Source organism: Hypanus sabinus, chromosome 6 (assembly GCF_030144855.1).
Source record: "Hypanus sabinus isolate sHypSab1 chromosome 6, sHypSab1.hap1, whole genome shotgun sequence".
Taxonomy (NCBI): Eukaryota; Metazoa; Chordata; class Chondrichthyes; order Myliobatiformes; family Dasyatidae; genus Hypanus; species Hypanus sabinus.
In genome coordinates, this window is record NC_082711.1 from 167,364,915 (window position 1) to 167,382,512 (window position 17,598).

The 17,598-nt window shown below is 43.6% G+C and overlaps 1 protein-coding gene across 3 annotated transcripts in view; it reads left to right on the forward strand.

Moving 5' to 3' along the window:
- Window positions 1-17,598, forward strand: part of ccdc92ba (coiled-coil domain containing 92Ba) — a 78,645-nt gene that overhangs the window by 13,404 nt on the left and 47,643 nt on the right. For all 3 annotated transcript variants that reach the window (XM_059973430.1, XM_059973432.1, XM_059973431.1), the window contains one exon: window positions 10,980-11,127. In XM_059973430.1, the coding sequence (XP_059829413.1) occupies window positions 10,980-11,127 (148 nt within the window). The remainder of the gene's footprint in view (window positions 1-10,979; window positions 11,128-17,598) is intronic.

A 17,598-nucleotide genomic window follows, 5' to 3' on the forward strand; every position in this document is an offset into this window, starting at 1 on the left:
GCGCACTGCCACAAGGAAGCAGTATCCATTGTCAAGAATCCCCACCATCCAGGCCATGCTGTCTTCCTACTGCTGCCGGTACCGGAAAGCAGATGCAGAAGCTTTAAGTCCCACATCACCAGGTTCAGGAGCAATTATTACCCTTCAACCATCACGCTCCTGAATTATATATATTTGATTATTATTCTTACAGTGGATTCTGGTTAATTGAGCCATCAGTTACTCGGGACAGCCACTTTCTCTGAACAACTCTTAAAGAGCAAAAACAAATTGAAAAAACTACCAGGATTCCTTTATTTTGTTTGGGTCACTATGTCACCCCATTGGGACAGGGGACTGTTGCCAAACAAATTCCAACTAGCGATTGTTATGCGCATGTGTGTGGTCTGTGGACACTCTACTTACAGCAAACAGTTTTGAAATAGCGCTAGTTGCATGTGTTTGTGTTCAAAAAGTAGTGATTGGTGAGAAATAATCAGTAAGCCAATACAGAGCTGTTTTGCTCACTGTGGTTTCAAGCATTCGGGAGTGAAAATGAAATTATTTCACTGCTTCAACAAGTCAGGAACTATGAAGAATTTGAAGGCATCAACAATCAACTTGAACGTTACAATGAAAATAAATATTTTGAGGATACAATCATTGAAAGCATTGTATGAAGGCAGTCCATTGCCTGCACCAGGTGCCTGCGCTAATTCAGTTCCTTGTGTACATTGGATGTTAACTATTAGGAACTAAAAATGTACTACTATTGGTAGTGTTCTAATTTGTTCTGCATTTCATTTAGATACATAATTTGTTACTCAGTTTTCTTTTTTATATTTTTTAGCTATTTCCGTGAAACTTTGGCTATTTGGAACAGCTGTATAATTGGGCCAAAATGTACTGGTCCCAATGTGTCCCAATTAACTGGAATCCACTGTAGTTTTTATTTTGTATTTGCACAGTTTGTCTTTTACACACTGATTATTTGTTAGTCAGTTTTGTTTGTGTATACTTTTTTCATTGATTCTATTGTAGTTCTTTGTTCTACCATAAATGCCCACAAAGAAATGAATCTTGAGGTAGTATGTGGTGATCTTATACGTACTTTGATAATAAACTTTTCTCTGAACTCTGAGTTGGGATGGACAACAAACGGTGGCTCATGAAAGAATGAATTTAAGCACATGCATTTACACTATGGCTGGCAAACTTCAGATTAAGTTCAAATTCCTGGTTTGATGTTTGATACGCTATGCGTTGTTCGCTCTCATTATTGCCATTTGCGTAATTCGTTCTTTTTTCATGAGTTGGGTATTTGATGTTTTCTTGAATGGCTTCCATGATGTTTCTTTGTTTCATGGCTGCCTGCGGGAGGACAAATCACAGAGTTGTATTCTGCATATATACTTTGATAATAAATGTACTTTGAATCTTTGAAGTACAAGTTTATTATCATTCAAGCGTATACATGTACGCTAAACGAAACAATGTTCCTCCAAATCAAGGAGCACAAAGCAATGCATGTAGCTCACATACAATAATATTACCTCAAATAAATTAACAAGTACTAAAATGTATTCTTGAAGATTGACATTTAGCATGAGGTGCATTTACCACACAAGTTAATAAGTAAACAGTGTAATGCGATTGGTGCTTCATAGGTGATGAGACCAGATGGTTTTATTTCCCCTTGGTTCTGTGCCAGTTGATACCTGTGGTAGGGAGATACTTCATAGCAAGGGATAGTAAATTCTCAATTCAGTAGCACAGCAGAGAGAGCTGGGATGAGCACATAGTCAGATAAAGAGAGGCCCCTACAAGTTTGGTACCAGGCATTATGGTACAAGTCCATAACAGGCTGAATCAGTTCCTAATAGTTAACAAAGGAGGAATTCATCCAGTGTACCCCACCGTGTTCTTTTGATTGACTGTAAATGAACAAAATCTGAGCAATTAATAGACTGCCTTCATACAATGTTTTCAAAAATTGCATCCTCAAAATCTTCACTTTCATTGTAACATTCAAGATGATTGTCGATACCTTCAAATTCTTCACAGTCCCTAAATAGTCCCTAACTTGTTGAAGTAGCGAAATTGTTTCACTATTGCTCCCGGCTGTTTCTAGTATCTCCAAGCCCGAATGCCTGAAACCACAGTGAGCTAAGCAGTTCTGACTTGTCTTGCTGCTTACTTCTCGCCAATTATCAGTGACGTAGATCACTACTTTTTAAACACAAGCACATGCAGCTGACGCTATTTAAATCTATTTGCTCTATGCACGGTGTAATGTCTAACGGCCAGACAAGTGCATGCGATTGTTGCTAGTTAGAAACTGTTTAGCAACAGTCTCCTGCCCCAGTTAAGCGGTATAGTGTCCCAAATAAATAAGGGAAATCCCAGCTAATTTCTCAATGTTTGTTCTCGACAACAAAAGAGATGGTTGTTGACTTCAGGAGGGCACAGAGCGACCACTCCTCGCTGAACATCGACGGCTCCTCAGTAGAGATCGTAAAGAGCACCAAATTTCTTGGTGTTCACCTGATGGAGAATCTCACTTGGTCCCTCAACACCAGCTCCATAGCAAAGAAAGCCCAGCAGCGTCTCTACTTTTTGCGAAGGCTAAGGAAAGTCCATCTCCCACCCCCACCCCCCATCCTCATCACGTTCTACAGGGGTTGTATTGAGAGCATCCTGAGCAGCTACATCACCATCTTGGATGGTGAAATTGCACTAGAAATTGCACCATCTCGGATCGCAAGACCCTGCAGTGGATAGCGAGGTCAGCTGAGAAGATCATCGGGGTCTCTCTTCTTACCATGACAGACATTTACACTACACGCCACATCCGCAAAGGAAACAGTATTATGAAGGTCCCAATGCACCCCTCATGCAATCTCTTCTCCCTCCTGCCGTCTAGGAAAAGGCTCCAAAGCATTCAGGCTCTCATGGCCAGACTATGTAACAGTTTCTTACTCCAAGCTACCAGACTCAATACCCAAAGCCTGGACTGACACCTTGCCCTAATGTCCTGTTTATTATTTATTATAATGCCTGCACTGTTCTTGTGCACTTTATGTAGTCCTGTGTAGGTCTGCAGTCCAGTGTAGCTTTCTCTGTTTTTTTTAACGTAGTTCAGTCTAGTTTTTGTACTGTATCATGTAACACCATGGTCCTGAAAAACGTTGTCTCATTTTTACTATGCACTGTACCAGCAGTTATGGTCGAAATGACAATAAAAGTGACTTGACTTGATTAGTTTTTGCTCTTTAAAAGTTGTTCCAAATAAGCGGCTGTCCCAATTAGACGGAATCCACTCTATATGAAAAATAAGTAGTGCAAAAGAGAGCAAAATAGTGAGGTAATATTCATGGGGACATGGACCATTCAGAAATCTGTTGGTGTGATTTCTAACTGTTTAGAAAAAGCTGCTGTAGGTCAAGATGGGGAGGAGGGTTCTGGACATCCCTTGTGAGATGGTCTTGGAGGTAATATTTATGGGGTCATGGACCATTCAGAAATCTGTTGGCGTGATTTCTAACAGTTCAGAAATAGCTGCTGTAGGTTGAAGATGGGGAGGAGGGTTCTGGATATGCTTTGTAAGATGGTCTTGGATTGAAGAGGTAACTTAGCACCAGTGGATAAAGTTTCGATGCCTTTGGTGGTTGCATTCAGAACTTGGATCGTGAGGACTGTTTCAAAGTTCAAAGTAAATGTTATTATCAAAGTACATATGTCACCTTATACTACCCTAAGTTTCATTTTCTTGTGGACATACTCAATAAATCTATAGAATAATAACCATAACAGAATCAATGAAAAACCGCCAACTCAGTCATTCAACCAGAGTGCAGAAGGCAACTGTACAAATATAAAGTGAAAGAAATAATAACAATAATAATAATAATAACAAACAAAGCAATAAATATCAAAAACATGAGATGAGGAGTTTTTGAAAGTGAGTCCATTGGCTGCGAGAACAGCCGATTCTCGTTGTTGTGGCAACAAGCAAATTGGTTGTTTGAACTTTGACATGAGTAAAAAGTAACAATATCAACATTAGCTCCAGCCTCACTGGCTAGTAAAGTGGATGTTTGGGACAACTAGAAAGATAGTTTGGGGAGAAAGAGAGCAGATGGAGTGGAGCTAGCAGTATCAGGTTTCATTTTGATTTGAACAGTTCCCCGTTACTGTCAGCTTTAGGATGTTAAATAGATGAAATTCTCTTGGTTAAATTCAATGTTGGTAAATCCTGCCTAGAGCACAGGTAACAATGGATGTTCTTGTACCCTGCAAGGTAACTTCACAGGGTGACAGTAAAATGAGGTCTGGAACTTTAGACCTCATTTTAATAAACAAATTAATTAACATTAATGAACTTTAATTACAATGTGCGTTGCATGTTCAATTTTATTAAAACATACCTAAGCTGTGCCATATTTGGTCACTGTTTTCCTTGTTCCTGCATCATTTTAGTTTCAGTATTTGCTGTGACATTTATTCTCTGCAGTTAGTTATGACGAAGGCAGGAACAAAAGATCAAGGAAGATCAACTTCATTTTCTATTTACATATCTTAAGAACTTGCTGCGGGAGCAACATGCAACAAAAAAATTTTACTTTTACGAAGAATTATGTAAAAGAAATAACGTTAGAGGTTAGTGGTTAAAGTTTGGAGAGTTAAGAGGCTAAAGGGGGAAGTCATTTAAGCCCACAAGGCTGTTCTACCATTCAATTTGCTAATAGCTGACTACTGTGTGAAATATAGAAGCTAATTATCTGACACTTCAGACACGATATCTTCACTTGACTCATCTATGCTTCCCCTCCCTTACAGCATTCCAAAGGCATCACTCCAGCAAGGACACTCTAGATTACCCTTCCATCTCCACAAATACCCTTTATTTACTTAGTTATTTAGAGATACAGCGCGGTAATGGACCTGCTCTGCCCAATTACACCCATGTGACCAATTAACCTTCTAATCTTCGGAATGTGGAGGAAACCGGAGCACCCAGAGGAAAACCAAGCGGCCATGGGGAGAACATTCAAACTCCTACAGACAGTGGTGGGAACCCACTCCCTTTCTCATGGCACTTTCCAAAACCTCTGCAGGGGGTGCAATATCTAACCAAACACGGATCGGAAGACAGCTTTCAAGAGAGCCTCCAGTCAATCCACGAAGGAGACCTTGAGCTTCCTGCGGTCTATCATCCTGATTCCACTATCCCACTCTGACCATGACCTTTGAGTTGTTTCAAGAAAGTTTAGGGAAACTCACTAAAAATGCTTTGCCCTCTGACTTCACAAATTCCTGCCTTCTGCAATAAATCTAACAGTTTGAGGTACTCAGTCATTCTGGTCATAAATCTCACAATTCCAGTATTTTTTTCCCTCAAATCTGATACTTCCTGATGTTATTTCTCTCCACACATTTGCATCTCCCTTAGCAACACATTTTGTTATCCCCCTGCCTTTACCACACACTCTCAACAGGCTCTGCCACTACTTGTCATAGGGTCCCACAGCACAGAAACAGGCCTTTTGGCCCATCTCATCCATGCTGACAAAGGTTTATTCAATTTCTTGAGGTCTCACCATCTATGCCCAGGTCCATCACACACCTTCCCTCCCTGCCCCACTCTGTCCGCACCCAAAATTTTTGTTGTCTCTTTTCCAATTTTTCCCCAGTTCCAATGAAAGGTCATTCATCTGAAATGTTTCATGTTTCTCTCCCTGCTAGTCTGCTGAGTATTTCTAGCATTTTCTTTAACTTTTATAAAATCATGAGGGGCATAGGTAGAGTGAATACACACAGTCTTTTTCCTCCAGGGAAGGGGAACCAAAAACCAGAGAGTGGAGGTGTAAGGTGAAAGGGGAAAGATTTGAAAGGGACATGAGAGACAATATTTTCATATAAGGGGTGGTGTGAATATTGAATGAGCTGCCAGAGGAAGTATTTGAGGGAGGTACAATCAGGACATTCATAAGACATTTGGATAAGTGCAGGGATAGGGAGAGTGTAGAGGGATATAGGTCCAATGCAGGCAAATAGGACTAGCAGGAGGGCATCTTGATTGGAATGGATGAGTTGGGCTGAAGGCTGAAGGCAGCTGTTGGAAATATTGAACAACAGACAAAATGTTCAATGAACTCAGCAGGTCAGGCATTGTCTATGGAGAGGGATAAACAGTCAACATTTTGGGCAGAATTTCCTCTATAGATGCTGCCTCACCATAAACCATAGCAGCAGAATTAGGCCATTCAGCCCATCTGGTTTACTCCTCAATTTTATTATCCTGCTCAAACCCAATCTCGTGCCTTCTCCCTGTAACCTTTGATGCCCTTACTAATCAAGAAACTGTCAACCATCTCTTTACATACACTGTATACCCAATGACTCAGCATCCACAGCAGTCTGTGGCAATGAATTCCACAGGTTCACCATCCTCTGGCTTATATTTCCAGCAATTTGTGTGTTGATCCATTTCCGTGATGTGTGACTTTACAACTCTACTTCAAACTGCAGTGCAGTCCCATTTTGGCAGCCATTGCTACAGGAAGATTGCTGTGTGGAAGGTTCAGATCAGAACTGAATGGCTGGTATTCCCAGGCAGAGCCAGAAGAGGCTTCACATGCCCAAGGACCAGCACCATCTCAGGCATGTTGAATGGGTGCCTTCCTTCTGAACTGTCATGCACCTGAGGCAATCTCTGTTTCTGATTCAAAATCATTCTTAATCTGGGGTCCATGGACCTCTAGCTTAATGGTAAGGGGCATGGTTTAAAAAAAAGGTTGGGAACCCCAGTTATGAATCGACAAATTTTCTACAAGTCATTAACATTGTACTGCTGAGGTCAAAAGTTAGTTTGTGAAAGGGCATTCAGTTTGGGACAGTGATCTGAGCTGCAAAAGTGTCAATTTGTATGGGTAGGTGTGTAGAGTCATCTGGAGCAGATGCCATTTGCTTCAGTACCTGATTGGGGCCTGGAGATATGGAGTCAATCAGATGGGAAAAGGGCCATTCAACCCATCAAGTCCCTGCTGACCATCAGCCATCCATTTGTCTTACTCCTTTGTTTTTATTTCCCTCACAATCTCGTCGATCGGATAATGGCCAAATGCAGGGAAGTGGGACGAGTTTGGATGGACACCTTAATCACAAGACAAAGGAGCAGAAGTAGGCCATTTGGCCCATCAAGTCTGCTCCGCCACTCCACCATGAGCTAAACTATTTTCCCGTCTAGTTCCAATTTCCGGCTTTTTTCCCATATCCCTTGATACCCTGACTAATCAGATACCTGTCAATCTCCTCCTTAAAAAACTTCAATGATTGGGCCTCCACAGTTGTATGTGGCAACAAATTCCATAAATCCAAGACCCTCTGGCTAAAAAAATTTCTCCTCATCTCTGTTTTAAATGGGTACCCTCTAATTCTAAGACTGTGACCTTCTGTCCTGGACTCACCCACCAAGGGAAACAGCCTTTCCACATCTACTCTGTCCAACCCTTTCAACATTTGAAATGTTTCTATGAGATCCCCTCTCATTCTTCTATACTCTAATGAATACAATCCAAGAGCCGATAAATGCTCCTCAATGTTATTGTGGACAAGTTGGGTCTACTTCCATGCTCCATTACATTACAAATCCAGAACTCTTCTGAGATTTCCCCACTAGGGACGACTTACCTCCCAAGTTAACCTCCCAACCCACACAACTTTGAGATGCAGTGGTAAATGAGACCACCCAAAGAAAACGCATCCAGTCGCAGACGTAATTTGGATGTTTGGGGAAGGATCAATGGTGATTTGGGGTGAACATCATGCGACTAGCATAATAGGTAGCTCGATGTCCTTGCGCAGTGGGGTAAGTCAAATATCCTGTTCCATGGTCATGTGAGCCCAAGAGGTCCACTGGCAGGAGACGTGGAGGAGAACAGTGACTTGCTGAGAGCACCTAAGGTGTGAAGGGTGGGGCTGACATTGGACATTGCCCACAAGAGAGTTAAATGGCTGTGCCCTCTAGTAATTCAGTTACTTGATGGAGGGTACTGGTCATCTGTGTCCTGGTGGTCCAATCTCGGCCGGGGCTGTCTCTGCAGGACATCTCAGGGTTCGACATGCTGGAGGGGGAAAGGCGTCTTGGCAGTCTCTTTGCTTGTGGGGGGTGTTTGGTATCTGGAATCCACGCTTTAGGTTAGAGGGTTTGTCTCAATGGTCTGTGCTCAGATTGGCAGGGGAAGGTCTCGGTGGCCTGGGCTCTGAAAGGGGGAAGACAGGAAAGGAATGGAAGGTTATGGGCTGAGTGCAGGTCAGTGAGACCAGGTGAGAGTAGACGTTCGGCATGGACTAGAAGGGCCGAGATGGCCTGTTTCCATGCTGTAATTGTTATATGGTTAAGGCTCTCAGTGGTCTGTATTCCGGAGAGGGTGGGGGTTGTGTCTCGGTGTTCTGTGTTGACAGTCGCAAGGGATCAGAATGGTTTTTGTGTGAAACGTGTAAAGGTTAACACTCAGCAGTCATCAACCATTTTCTGATGGCGATCTTGTGTTGCATTCATTAGGTTTTAAATTCTCAACGCGGCAGCCAATTAAATGTGTCGGATTAAGCTAAGTAGAAAGGTCGCGTTGTCTGAACTTGGATTTTACTACCTCAGAGGATTTGCAATGATCCTGCTTGAGCTAGGAGTGAGAGTGAATCTATTTCTCTGGTTCAAAGTTCAAAGTAAGATTTATTATCAGAGTACAGAGTGTACATGTCTTCACAAGCAACCCTGAGATTCTTTTTGCTGTGGGCATACTCAGCAAATCTATAGAGTAGTAACTGTAAACAGGATCAATGAAAGAGCAAGAGCATAAAAGACAATAAACTGTTGAAATGCAACTGTAAATAAAATACTAATAAATAATGAGAGCTTGAAATAAGAAGATAAAGAGTCCTTAAAGTGAGATTGCTGGTTGTGGGAACATCTCAACAGATAAATGTAATTATCCTCTTTTGTTCAAAAGCCTTATGTTTGAGGGGTGGTAACTATTATTGAACCTGGTGGTGTGAGTCCTGAGGCACTCGTATCTTCCGCCTGAAGGCAGCAGCGAGAAAAGAGCATGGCCTGGGTGGTGAGGATCTTTGATGATGGATGCTACTTTCCTGTGATAATGTTTCAAGCAGACGTGCTCAGTGGTGGGGAGGGCTCCTGAGAACAGGGGGCAGAGTGTGAAATTTAGAACTTGGCTCTGTTTGACGTTAAGTAGGATCTTCGTGCAAAGGGGGGCAGAATCTGAGAATCTTCCAAGCTCATCCCTGCTCCAACCTCCATTCTCAAAACAAATACTGGTGTGGGGAAGGGGGCTGTCAATGGAATGATTGTTCAACTTATAGGAATGAGGTAGGACGTGCTCAGGAGCAGCTTGGCCTTGATCTGATTGTAGAATGGACTTGTGGGGCCAAATGGCCTTTCCAGAAAGGAAAAAGATGTGGAGATATGTCAAGTCGGACAGCACAGTAGCAGTCAACGTAATGCTTTACAGCACTAGCAATCGGAAGTTCAGGGTTCAATTCCCACCGCTGTCTGGAGGAGTTTGCATCTTTTCCCTGTGACTGTGTGGGTTTCCCACATCCCAAAGACGTACAGGTTTTGGTTAGTGAGTTGTGGGCACGCAGTGTTGTTGCTGGAGGATTGGCAGCGCCTGCAACTGGCCCCAGCACATCTTCAGACTGTGTTGGTCACCAATAGCGCATTTCACAGCATGTTTCAATGGTTTGACGTACGGGTGCATGTGAGAAATAAAGCTAACCTTTCTCTCTTTTAAGATGAGGAGGAAGAGAGTAAGGGTGTTGGATGAGCTGAACTTGTCACAACTTTCTTTTTCTGTATGTGGCAAGTAGTGCAGTTGTCTAATAGTGGACTAAAATATCATTTGTTAGAGTTAATTTCCAATCCAGGTACCTGTATGTGGCCAATATTGATAATTTTATGTTTGGAACACTGTGTCTGCTTTAACTGAGTCTCTGCGAAAATCACTTCCACTCTGTTGGACCCATAAGATTAATGATCTGCACAGAGAAGCAGTTGTGTGATTCTTGAATTCAAACAAGAATCTGCATTTTCCAAATTAAAGAATACTAATTTGGAAATGCAATAATCGGTAGTATTTCTGTAAGGACAATCTGTTAAGAGATGTGTGGAGGTGAGGAGCATTTAATTTGTGGCAAGTCGGAGAGGGTTGTTGCCAAGTGAACATTGTTTTCTCCTGGGGTGCAGCACTGATGTCAGGCTGGAGCTCTATGGATCGTAGACGTCTCATTGCGCAAGATCATAAACACAGGAGATTCTGCAGATGCTGGAAATCCAGAGCAACACACACACGCACAAAATGCTGCAGGAACTCAGCAGGTCAGGCAGCTTCTATAGCAGGAAACAAACCATCACATTGCTGTTTGTGGGAGCTTTCTGTGGCTCAACTCCCACTTTGCCCACATTATTATATTTGGACTTTGGAAACTGATCATTAACTATAAAGTCTTTGCCGTATAAAAATTCTTTATAGAGAAGTTTGTTCTTTATTACAAGAGATTCTGCAGGTGCTGGCAAGTTGGAGCAACACGCACAAAATGCTGAAGGAACTCAGCAGGTCAGGCAGCATCTATGGATGCTCAAACAATTGATGTTACAAGCCAAGACCCTTCATCAGGACTGGAAAGGAAGTGGGACACATCATCTGTTTACACCCCTCTGTAGTTGCAGCCTCTGTCCCCTTCAATTCCAGTCCTGATGAAGGGTCTCACCCTGAAACATCACCTGTTTTTCCCCTCCATAGATGCTGCCTGACCTGCTGAGTTTCTCCAGCATCTTGTGCGTGTGTGGCTTATTGTGCAAGAGATAGGAGGGAATATTGGAGCTCCCCTTGGGGGTGTGGAGGGGGTCTGAATGTGTGACTGCGATCCACGTCATTCTGTTTTTCCGTTTGCTGATCTGTACTTTTCTCCCCTGGGCTCAGATTGTTGATTCGGTGACCATGGAGACTTCATCTTTGGAGCGCCAGCTTCAGAGTGTCCAGCGGAACATCACTTTCCTGAAGGGCGAGCACATGGACCTGCTGCACGGCCTTCACATGGAGATTCTGCATCTGCAGAAGCGGTGCAGTGGTGAGTTTCTCGGCCGAGGGAGGAGAAGGATCAACGGAGGTCAGCAGGGGGTCAGAGGGCGCAAAGCTGGAGCCTTGAGATCGGTAACTCAAGGGATTCTGCAGATGTCGAAAATCCAGAGGAAACGCTGGAGGAGCTCAGCAGGTTGTTTTGGGCTGAGATCCTTCTGATCAAAGTCTTGGTCTGAAATATTAACTCATTATTCCCCTTCACTGATGTTGCCTGACCTGCTGAGTTCCTCCAGCATTTTGAGTGTATTGTCTCAGGACCTGTGTTTAGCTTTGCTGATGACAGCAAAATCATTTGGTCAGGTTCGATCATATATTTAAAGGTCTGGCTCATTTGCCGTAGTGTTGATTGCAAGACTCTCAAGTTCTGGCAGAGATGCCTCAAGGTCAGGAGAATATCCAGACTGGGTTAATGTGGATATGTGCAGTGTGCTGACAACTGTCCAGAGATGCTTGTTTGTGATTTTCAGGCGGGTGATACAAAATAAGAAGATGAGTTGAGTTTACCATAACACTATATTGCATAGGAACAGAATTAGGCCATTTGGCCCATTGAGTCTGCTCTGCCATTTCATCATGGCGGATCCATTTTCCCTCACAACCTTATTCTCCTGCCTTCTCCTACTCTTTGCCTCCTGCTAATCAGCCAATCCTCTAATGATCCTAGCACCTTTCTTGTATTACCATGGCTCTTATCTTGTTAAGCAGCCTCATTTGCAGCACTTTGTCAAAGGCTTTCTTAAAATACAAATAAAGAACATCCACTGGCTCTCCTTTGTCTATTCTGCCCGTTATTTCATGCAAGAATTCGAACAGTTTTGTCAGGCAAGATTTCCCCTTTAGAAAACCATGCTAACTGTAGCTTATTTTATCATGTGCCTCTAAGTACTCTTATACCTCATCCTTAATAATGGACTCCAATATCTTCCCAAAAACTGAGGTCAGGCTAACTGGTCTCTAAGTTCCTTTCCTCTGCCTCCCAGCCTTTTTGAAGAGTGGAGTGACATTTGCAAGTTTCTCAATCCTCTAACTTCCTTCTAATATTTGCTCAATTATATGCCCTCTCTTTTGCTTTTATGCTGTCTTTGACTTCCCTGGTTAGCCATGGTTACCTCATCATCCTTTCAGAATAGTTCTTCATCTTTGGGATGTATCTTTCCTGAGCCTTCTGAATTGCTTCCCGAAACTCCACCCATTGCTACTGAGCTGTGATCCTTGCTACTGTCCCCTTCCAATCAACTTTGGCTAGCTTCTCTCTCTTGCCTCTGTAATTCCTTTAGTCCACTGTAACATTGATACTTCTGACTTTAGGTTCTCCCTCTCAAGCTGCAGGGTGAATTCTATCATCCTATGATCACTGGCTCCTAAGGGTTCCATTACCTTAAGCTCCCTAATCAAGTCTGGTTCAATACACAATGCCCACTCCAGAATAGTCTTTCCCCTCAAGGGCTCAGCCACAAGTTGCTCTAAAAATCCATCTCAAAGGCATTCTACAAGTTTTCCCTCTTGGGATCCAGCACCAACCTGGTTTTCCCAATTTACCTGCATATTGAAATCCCCATGACTCTCATAACATTGTCCTTTTGACATACATTTTGTATCTCCCATTGTACCTCCTGGCTACTGTTCAGAGACCTGTATATAACTCCCATCAGGGTTTGTACCTAATTAAGTGGCTACTGAATGTATGTTCATGGTCTTCTGCTGCCGAAGCCCATCCACTTCCAGGTTCTACATATTGTATGTGTCGGAGCTGCTCTTCTGCACATCACTGCTGGAACATGTGTCTATTTGAATTACTGTCACCTTCCTGTTAGCTTTCACCCACAGAACTGCTACTCACTTGATGATTTTTGTTTGTCGCACCATTCTCTGTAAAGTTTGGTGACTGTCGTGGGAAAAAAATCCCAGGAGTTCAGCAGTTTTTAAGATACTCAATCCACCCCATCTGACACCAACAATCATTCCTCATTCCTTCCCCATTCTGATGTGAATGAACCTCATGACCATGTCAGCATGCTTTTATGCATTGAGTTGCTGCTACATGATTGGCTGGTTAGTTATTTGCATTAATGAGTAAGTGTATAGCTGTAGCTAATAAAGTGGCCAGAGATTGAATATATATAATACAGAGAACATGAGCAATGTGTTCCAGCTAATGCTTATCCCACTACTGTAATCAATATCATTTGCTGTTTGTGGGAGCTTTCTGTGCACAGCTTGGCTCCCACGTTGCCCACATTACAGTAATTGCACTTTGGAAACACATCATTAGCTATAAAGTCTTTGCTGCCATAAAAATTCTCAATTAGGAAGTTTGGTTTTTATCACAAGAGATTCTGCAGAAGCTGGTATTTCATAGCAACATGCACAAAATGCTAGAGGAACTCAGCAGGCCAGACAGCATCTGTGGAGGGGAATAAACAGTTTATGATGAGGCCCAATGCAGATTAGGGACGGCTTTGACAAGCACCTTCACTCTGTCCACTACAAAAGGTGGGATCTCCTGGTAGTTACCCATTTCAATTCAACTTTGCGTTCATGGGCTCCTCTGCTGTCATCATGAGGCCCCTCTCAGGTTTGAGGAGCAAAAGCAAAAAAACTCAGTCTAGGTAGCTTCCAACCTGATGGCATGAACATCAATTATTCCAATTTCCAGTAATCACTACCCACCTCTCTTTTTCTATTCTCCATTCTGTTTACGTTCTCACCTGTCCATCACCGCCCTCTGGTTCCCCTCCTTCTTCCCTTTCTCCCATGGTCTACCCTCCTCTCCTGTTAGATTCCTTCTTGTCTTAATTTAATTTTGTTGATTTATTTAGAGATACAGCGTGGAACAGGCCCTTCCAGCCTTTCAATGCATGCCACCAGCAACCCATCGATTTAACCCTAGCCTAATCACAGGACAATTTATAATGACCAATTAACCTACTAACTGGTATGTCTTTGGACTGTGGGAGGAAACTGGAGCACCAGGAGGAAACCCATACATTCACAGGGAGGATGCACTCTACAAACTCCTTATAGGTGTCAACGGAATTGAACTCCAAGGTGTAATGGCATTGTGCTAACTGCTATGCTACCGTGGTGCCCTTTACCTCTTCCACCTATCCCCTGTCAGCAGGCCACTTCCCTTTCACCTGGTGTTGCCAATCCTCTGCCAGCTTGTACTCCTTCCCCTCCCCACCTTCTCATTCTGAATTTTACCCCCTTTCTATCCTGTCCTGATGAAGTGTCTCAGCCCTGTTTCTTCCCTTCCGTAGATGCTGCCCAACTTACCAAGTTCCTCCAGCATTTTGTGTGTGTTGTTCTTTATCACCTTTTCTTTCTGCTGCCTTCTAAGATCTGCTGTATATCCAGTTGAAACATTATCAGTGTGGTCTGGCCTTGCACCAAGAGCATTTGAGGCTCTACAGATGCTTTATTCTTACAGTGATCTCATCCATCTCACTGATACCTCATCCCTGCTGAAACTGTATCACTAGAGAGCAGGGGAAAGGAGCCTGCTTGTCTGACTAGGCTGCCATTAGTCGACTACATTGATCACTTAGCTGCCCTGCCGTGGACGGCTGGTGATCACTGGAACTAAATTAACTCCGCGATGTTAAGGATGGAAAAGAAGTAGAAAGGCTGCTGGTGGGACTTGAGGACCTAAGTTATGGGGAAAGGTTGAATAGGTTGGGACTTTAATCCCTGGAGCAAAGGAAAATGAATGAGTGGAGATTTGATAGAAAATTATGAGCGGTATAGATAGTGTAAATATAAGCAGGGCTTTTCTTCTGGTGTTTGTTAAGACTAGAACTAGAGGTCATGGTTTAAGGGTGATAGGTGAAATATTTAAGGGGAACCTGAAGGGCAACTTCTTCACTCAGAGGGTGGTGAGAGTGTGGAACAAGGTGCCAGAGGAAGTGGTGGATGCGGGTTTGATTTCAACATTTAAGAGAGTTTGGATAAGCACATGCATGGGAGAGGTATGGCAGGCTATGGTGCAGTTCAGGTCAATGGGACTAGGTGGAATAACAGATCGGCATGGACTAGGTGGGCCGAAGGGTCTGTCATTGCGCTATAGTGCTGCATGACTCTGTGACTCTAAGTAGGGATGGTAGATCTGTGCCATTGGAAAGATGAGATAAAAACAGGCCAAAGCGTCCAGGTTCACCTTGTAACAGCAGAGTGCTATCACAGACAGAGCACGGCATGATTTGTCATTGGGACTGAGACGTGGGCTAGCTGTTCACCAAAGGGAAGTGGCTGGAGGCAAAGGAATCACCTGCATTGGGAAACTTCTTGGCCCCACAACAGATATTTGGTGGTGAAGAAAGAAACCCCGTGTGACAAGAAGATAATGGAGGAGGGAGAGGGCAGTCAGCTAAGTTTTTATGAGGAGCACCACAGCAGAATAGGATGTGGGGCCTTGGTTTCCCATTTCCACATTCACCCCCTCAACCATTCAGTCACTTTAAGGAGAGATAGGTGTAGAAGCAGAAAATCTCGGCATACAAGCACTGGCTACTGCTGGATCAGAGGTTGTGGTAATTTAAAATTGAAAGCAGGCAGATTAGGTTTGGGGCCTATGCAAACTGTTGACTTAAGGCTGTCTGGGAATTTCTACCTTTGGTTTCAGCTCCAGTCTTGTGATGTGGGTTGTTTCTTCTCCGAGAATCATCACCATGTCGTGGTGGAGGGGTTTGTGAATTCCTGAAATCCCAAGAGTGATGCCGTCTGGAGTTTAGCTCCTGGTAGGGTCACCCATGGTCAAGGGGGCGGTCCCAGGCAAAGAGTGACCCAACCAAGAGCTCAACAGCAGAGCTGGCAGAAGATGATGACACATCACGAGGGCAGTGAAGGCAGAGGAAGGCTGCAGCAGTGAAGGGTCCCCAGTCGTCTTGGACACCATATGCCATTGGAATTTGACCCCAATCTGTCAAAGACCATGTGATGGCTGCCCATGCATCAGCATTCACACGATAAACAAAGTCATGGATAGATTCAATTAAGAGAACCCATCCTAACACCCTGGATATATGGATCCCAGTTTGGTCTTTATGGGCACCTGAGAACCCACCAATAGACAACCCTTTAGGAGGACATCATACTCCACTTGAGAGATCGCATTACTACTGTTTCAAAAACCAAACCTACTCAACAACACTTCCTCCTGTTGTGAAATACCTGCCACAGCGTTGGTCCCTGTCCAATTAATGTGGAACAGTACTTGTGGTTCAGTTTAGTGGTGCACAACCACGATGATCTCACTGCCCAGAAACACTGCCAGCAGCCTGAAGTGGAGCTAACCAAATGCTTTCTCAAAATACTGCATTTTTCATGCCAACTTCCTGCAGCATTGTCTGGGTTGCCAATTCCACAGGCTTCTCAGGGCTACTGGGCTTGGTTGTGAGCTGAGGCCATGAAGTTCAACATGCAAGATCGGCCATTGGCTAGATCCAATCCCACCCTCCTCTGAAGACTGTTGCTCCGATCATCAGTTAGTCCTTCATAAGCTGGGACTGTAGGGTGACACCATAGTGTAACGCTATTACTACGCCAGCAACCCAGGTTCAATTCCTTTGCTGTCAGTATATTCTCCCCGTGACTCCGTGGGTTTTCTCCAGATGCTCCGGTTTCCTCCCACATTCCAACGTCAATATGGGTTGGTAGGTTAATTGGTCACACAGCTGTAATTGGGCAGTGCGAACTTGTCAACCTCTTATTGTGCTGTATCTCAAAATAAAAATAAAAATAATGACTGTGTGGCTTATTGCCTAAACCAGCTGATCCATCCAGAGGATGTCATCAAAATGGAGGTACATCAATGTAAAACCACTTTAAAGCTCCATCTTAAATATAACAGACTGTTATTTCATAAAGCCCCAGAGATTGACTCACTGAGATGAGTACCTCTGCATTTTGTCTGGTAGATAGTTCTGGACCTTCACTGTCCCGGTCCCAGAATTCTGCTGCTACAGTGTCCTCAGGTGTGGCACGATAGCATTATTGTTGTATAGCGCTGGCAAACCCCAGTCGGGGGTTCGATTCCTGCCACTGTCCATAAGGAATTAGTTTGTTCTCAATGTGACTGTGTGAATTTCCACCAGGTGCTGTGGCTTCCTCCCACAACCCAAATGATGTACGATTAGGGTTAGTGAGTTGTAGACATGCCGTGTTGGCACCGGAAGCCTGGTGACACTTGTGGGCTGCCCCCAGCACAATCCTCGTCCTGTGTTGTTGATGCAAAACAACATATTTCACTGTATGCTTCAATGTACATGTGACAAATAAAGCTAATCTCTTTTCTTCACTGTAATGAATACAAATGAGAAGACACCCCAGTGTCTTCTGGCTCCATTTACAGAGGGCCCTCCCCATGCCAGAAAATGATAACTCAGAAACGACTCCGGGGGGTTGCCAGGCACCGAGTTGAGTTGGGGGTGATGAGGGGATGGTTTGGACAAGCATTGAACAT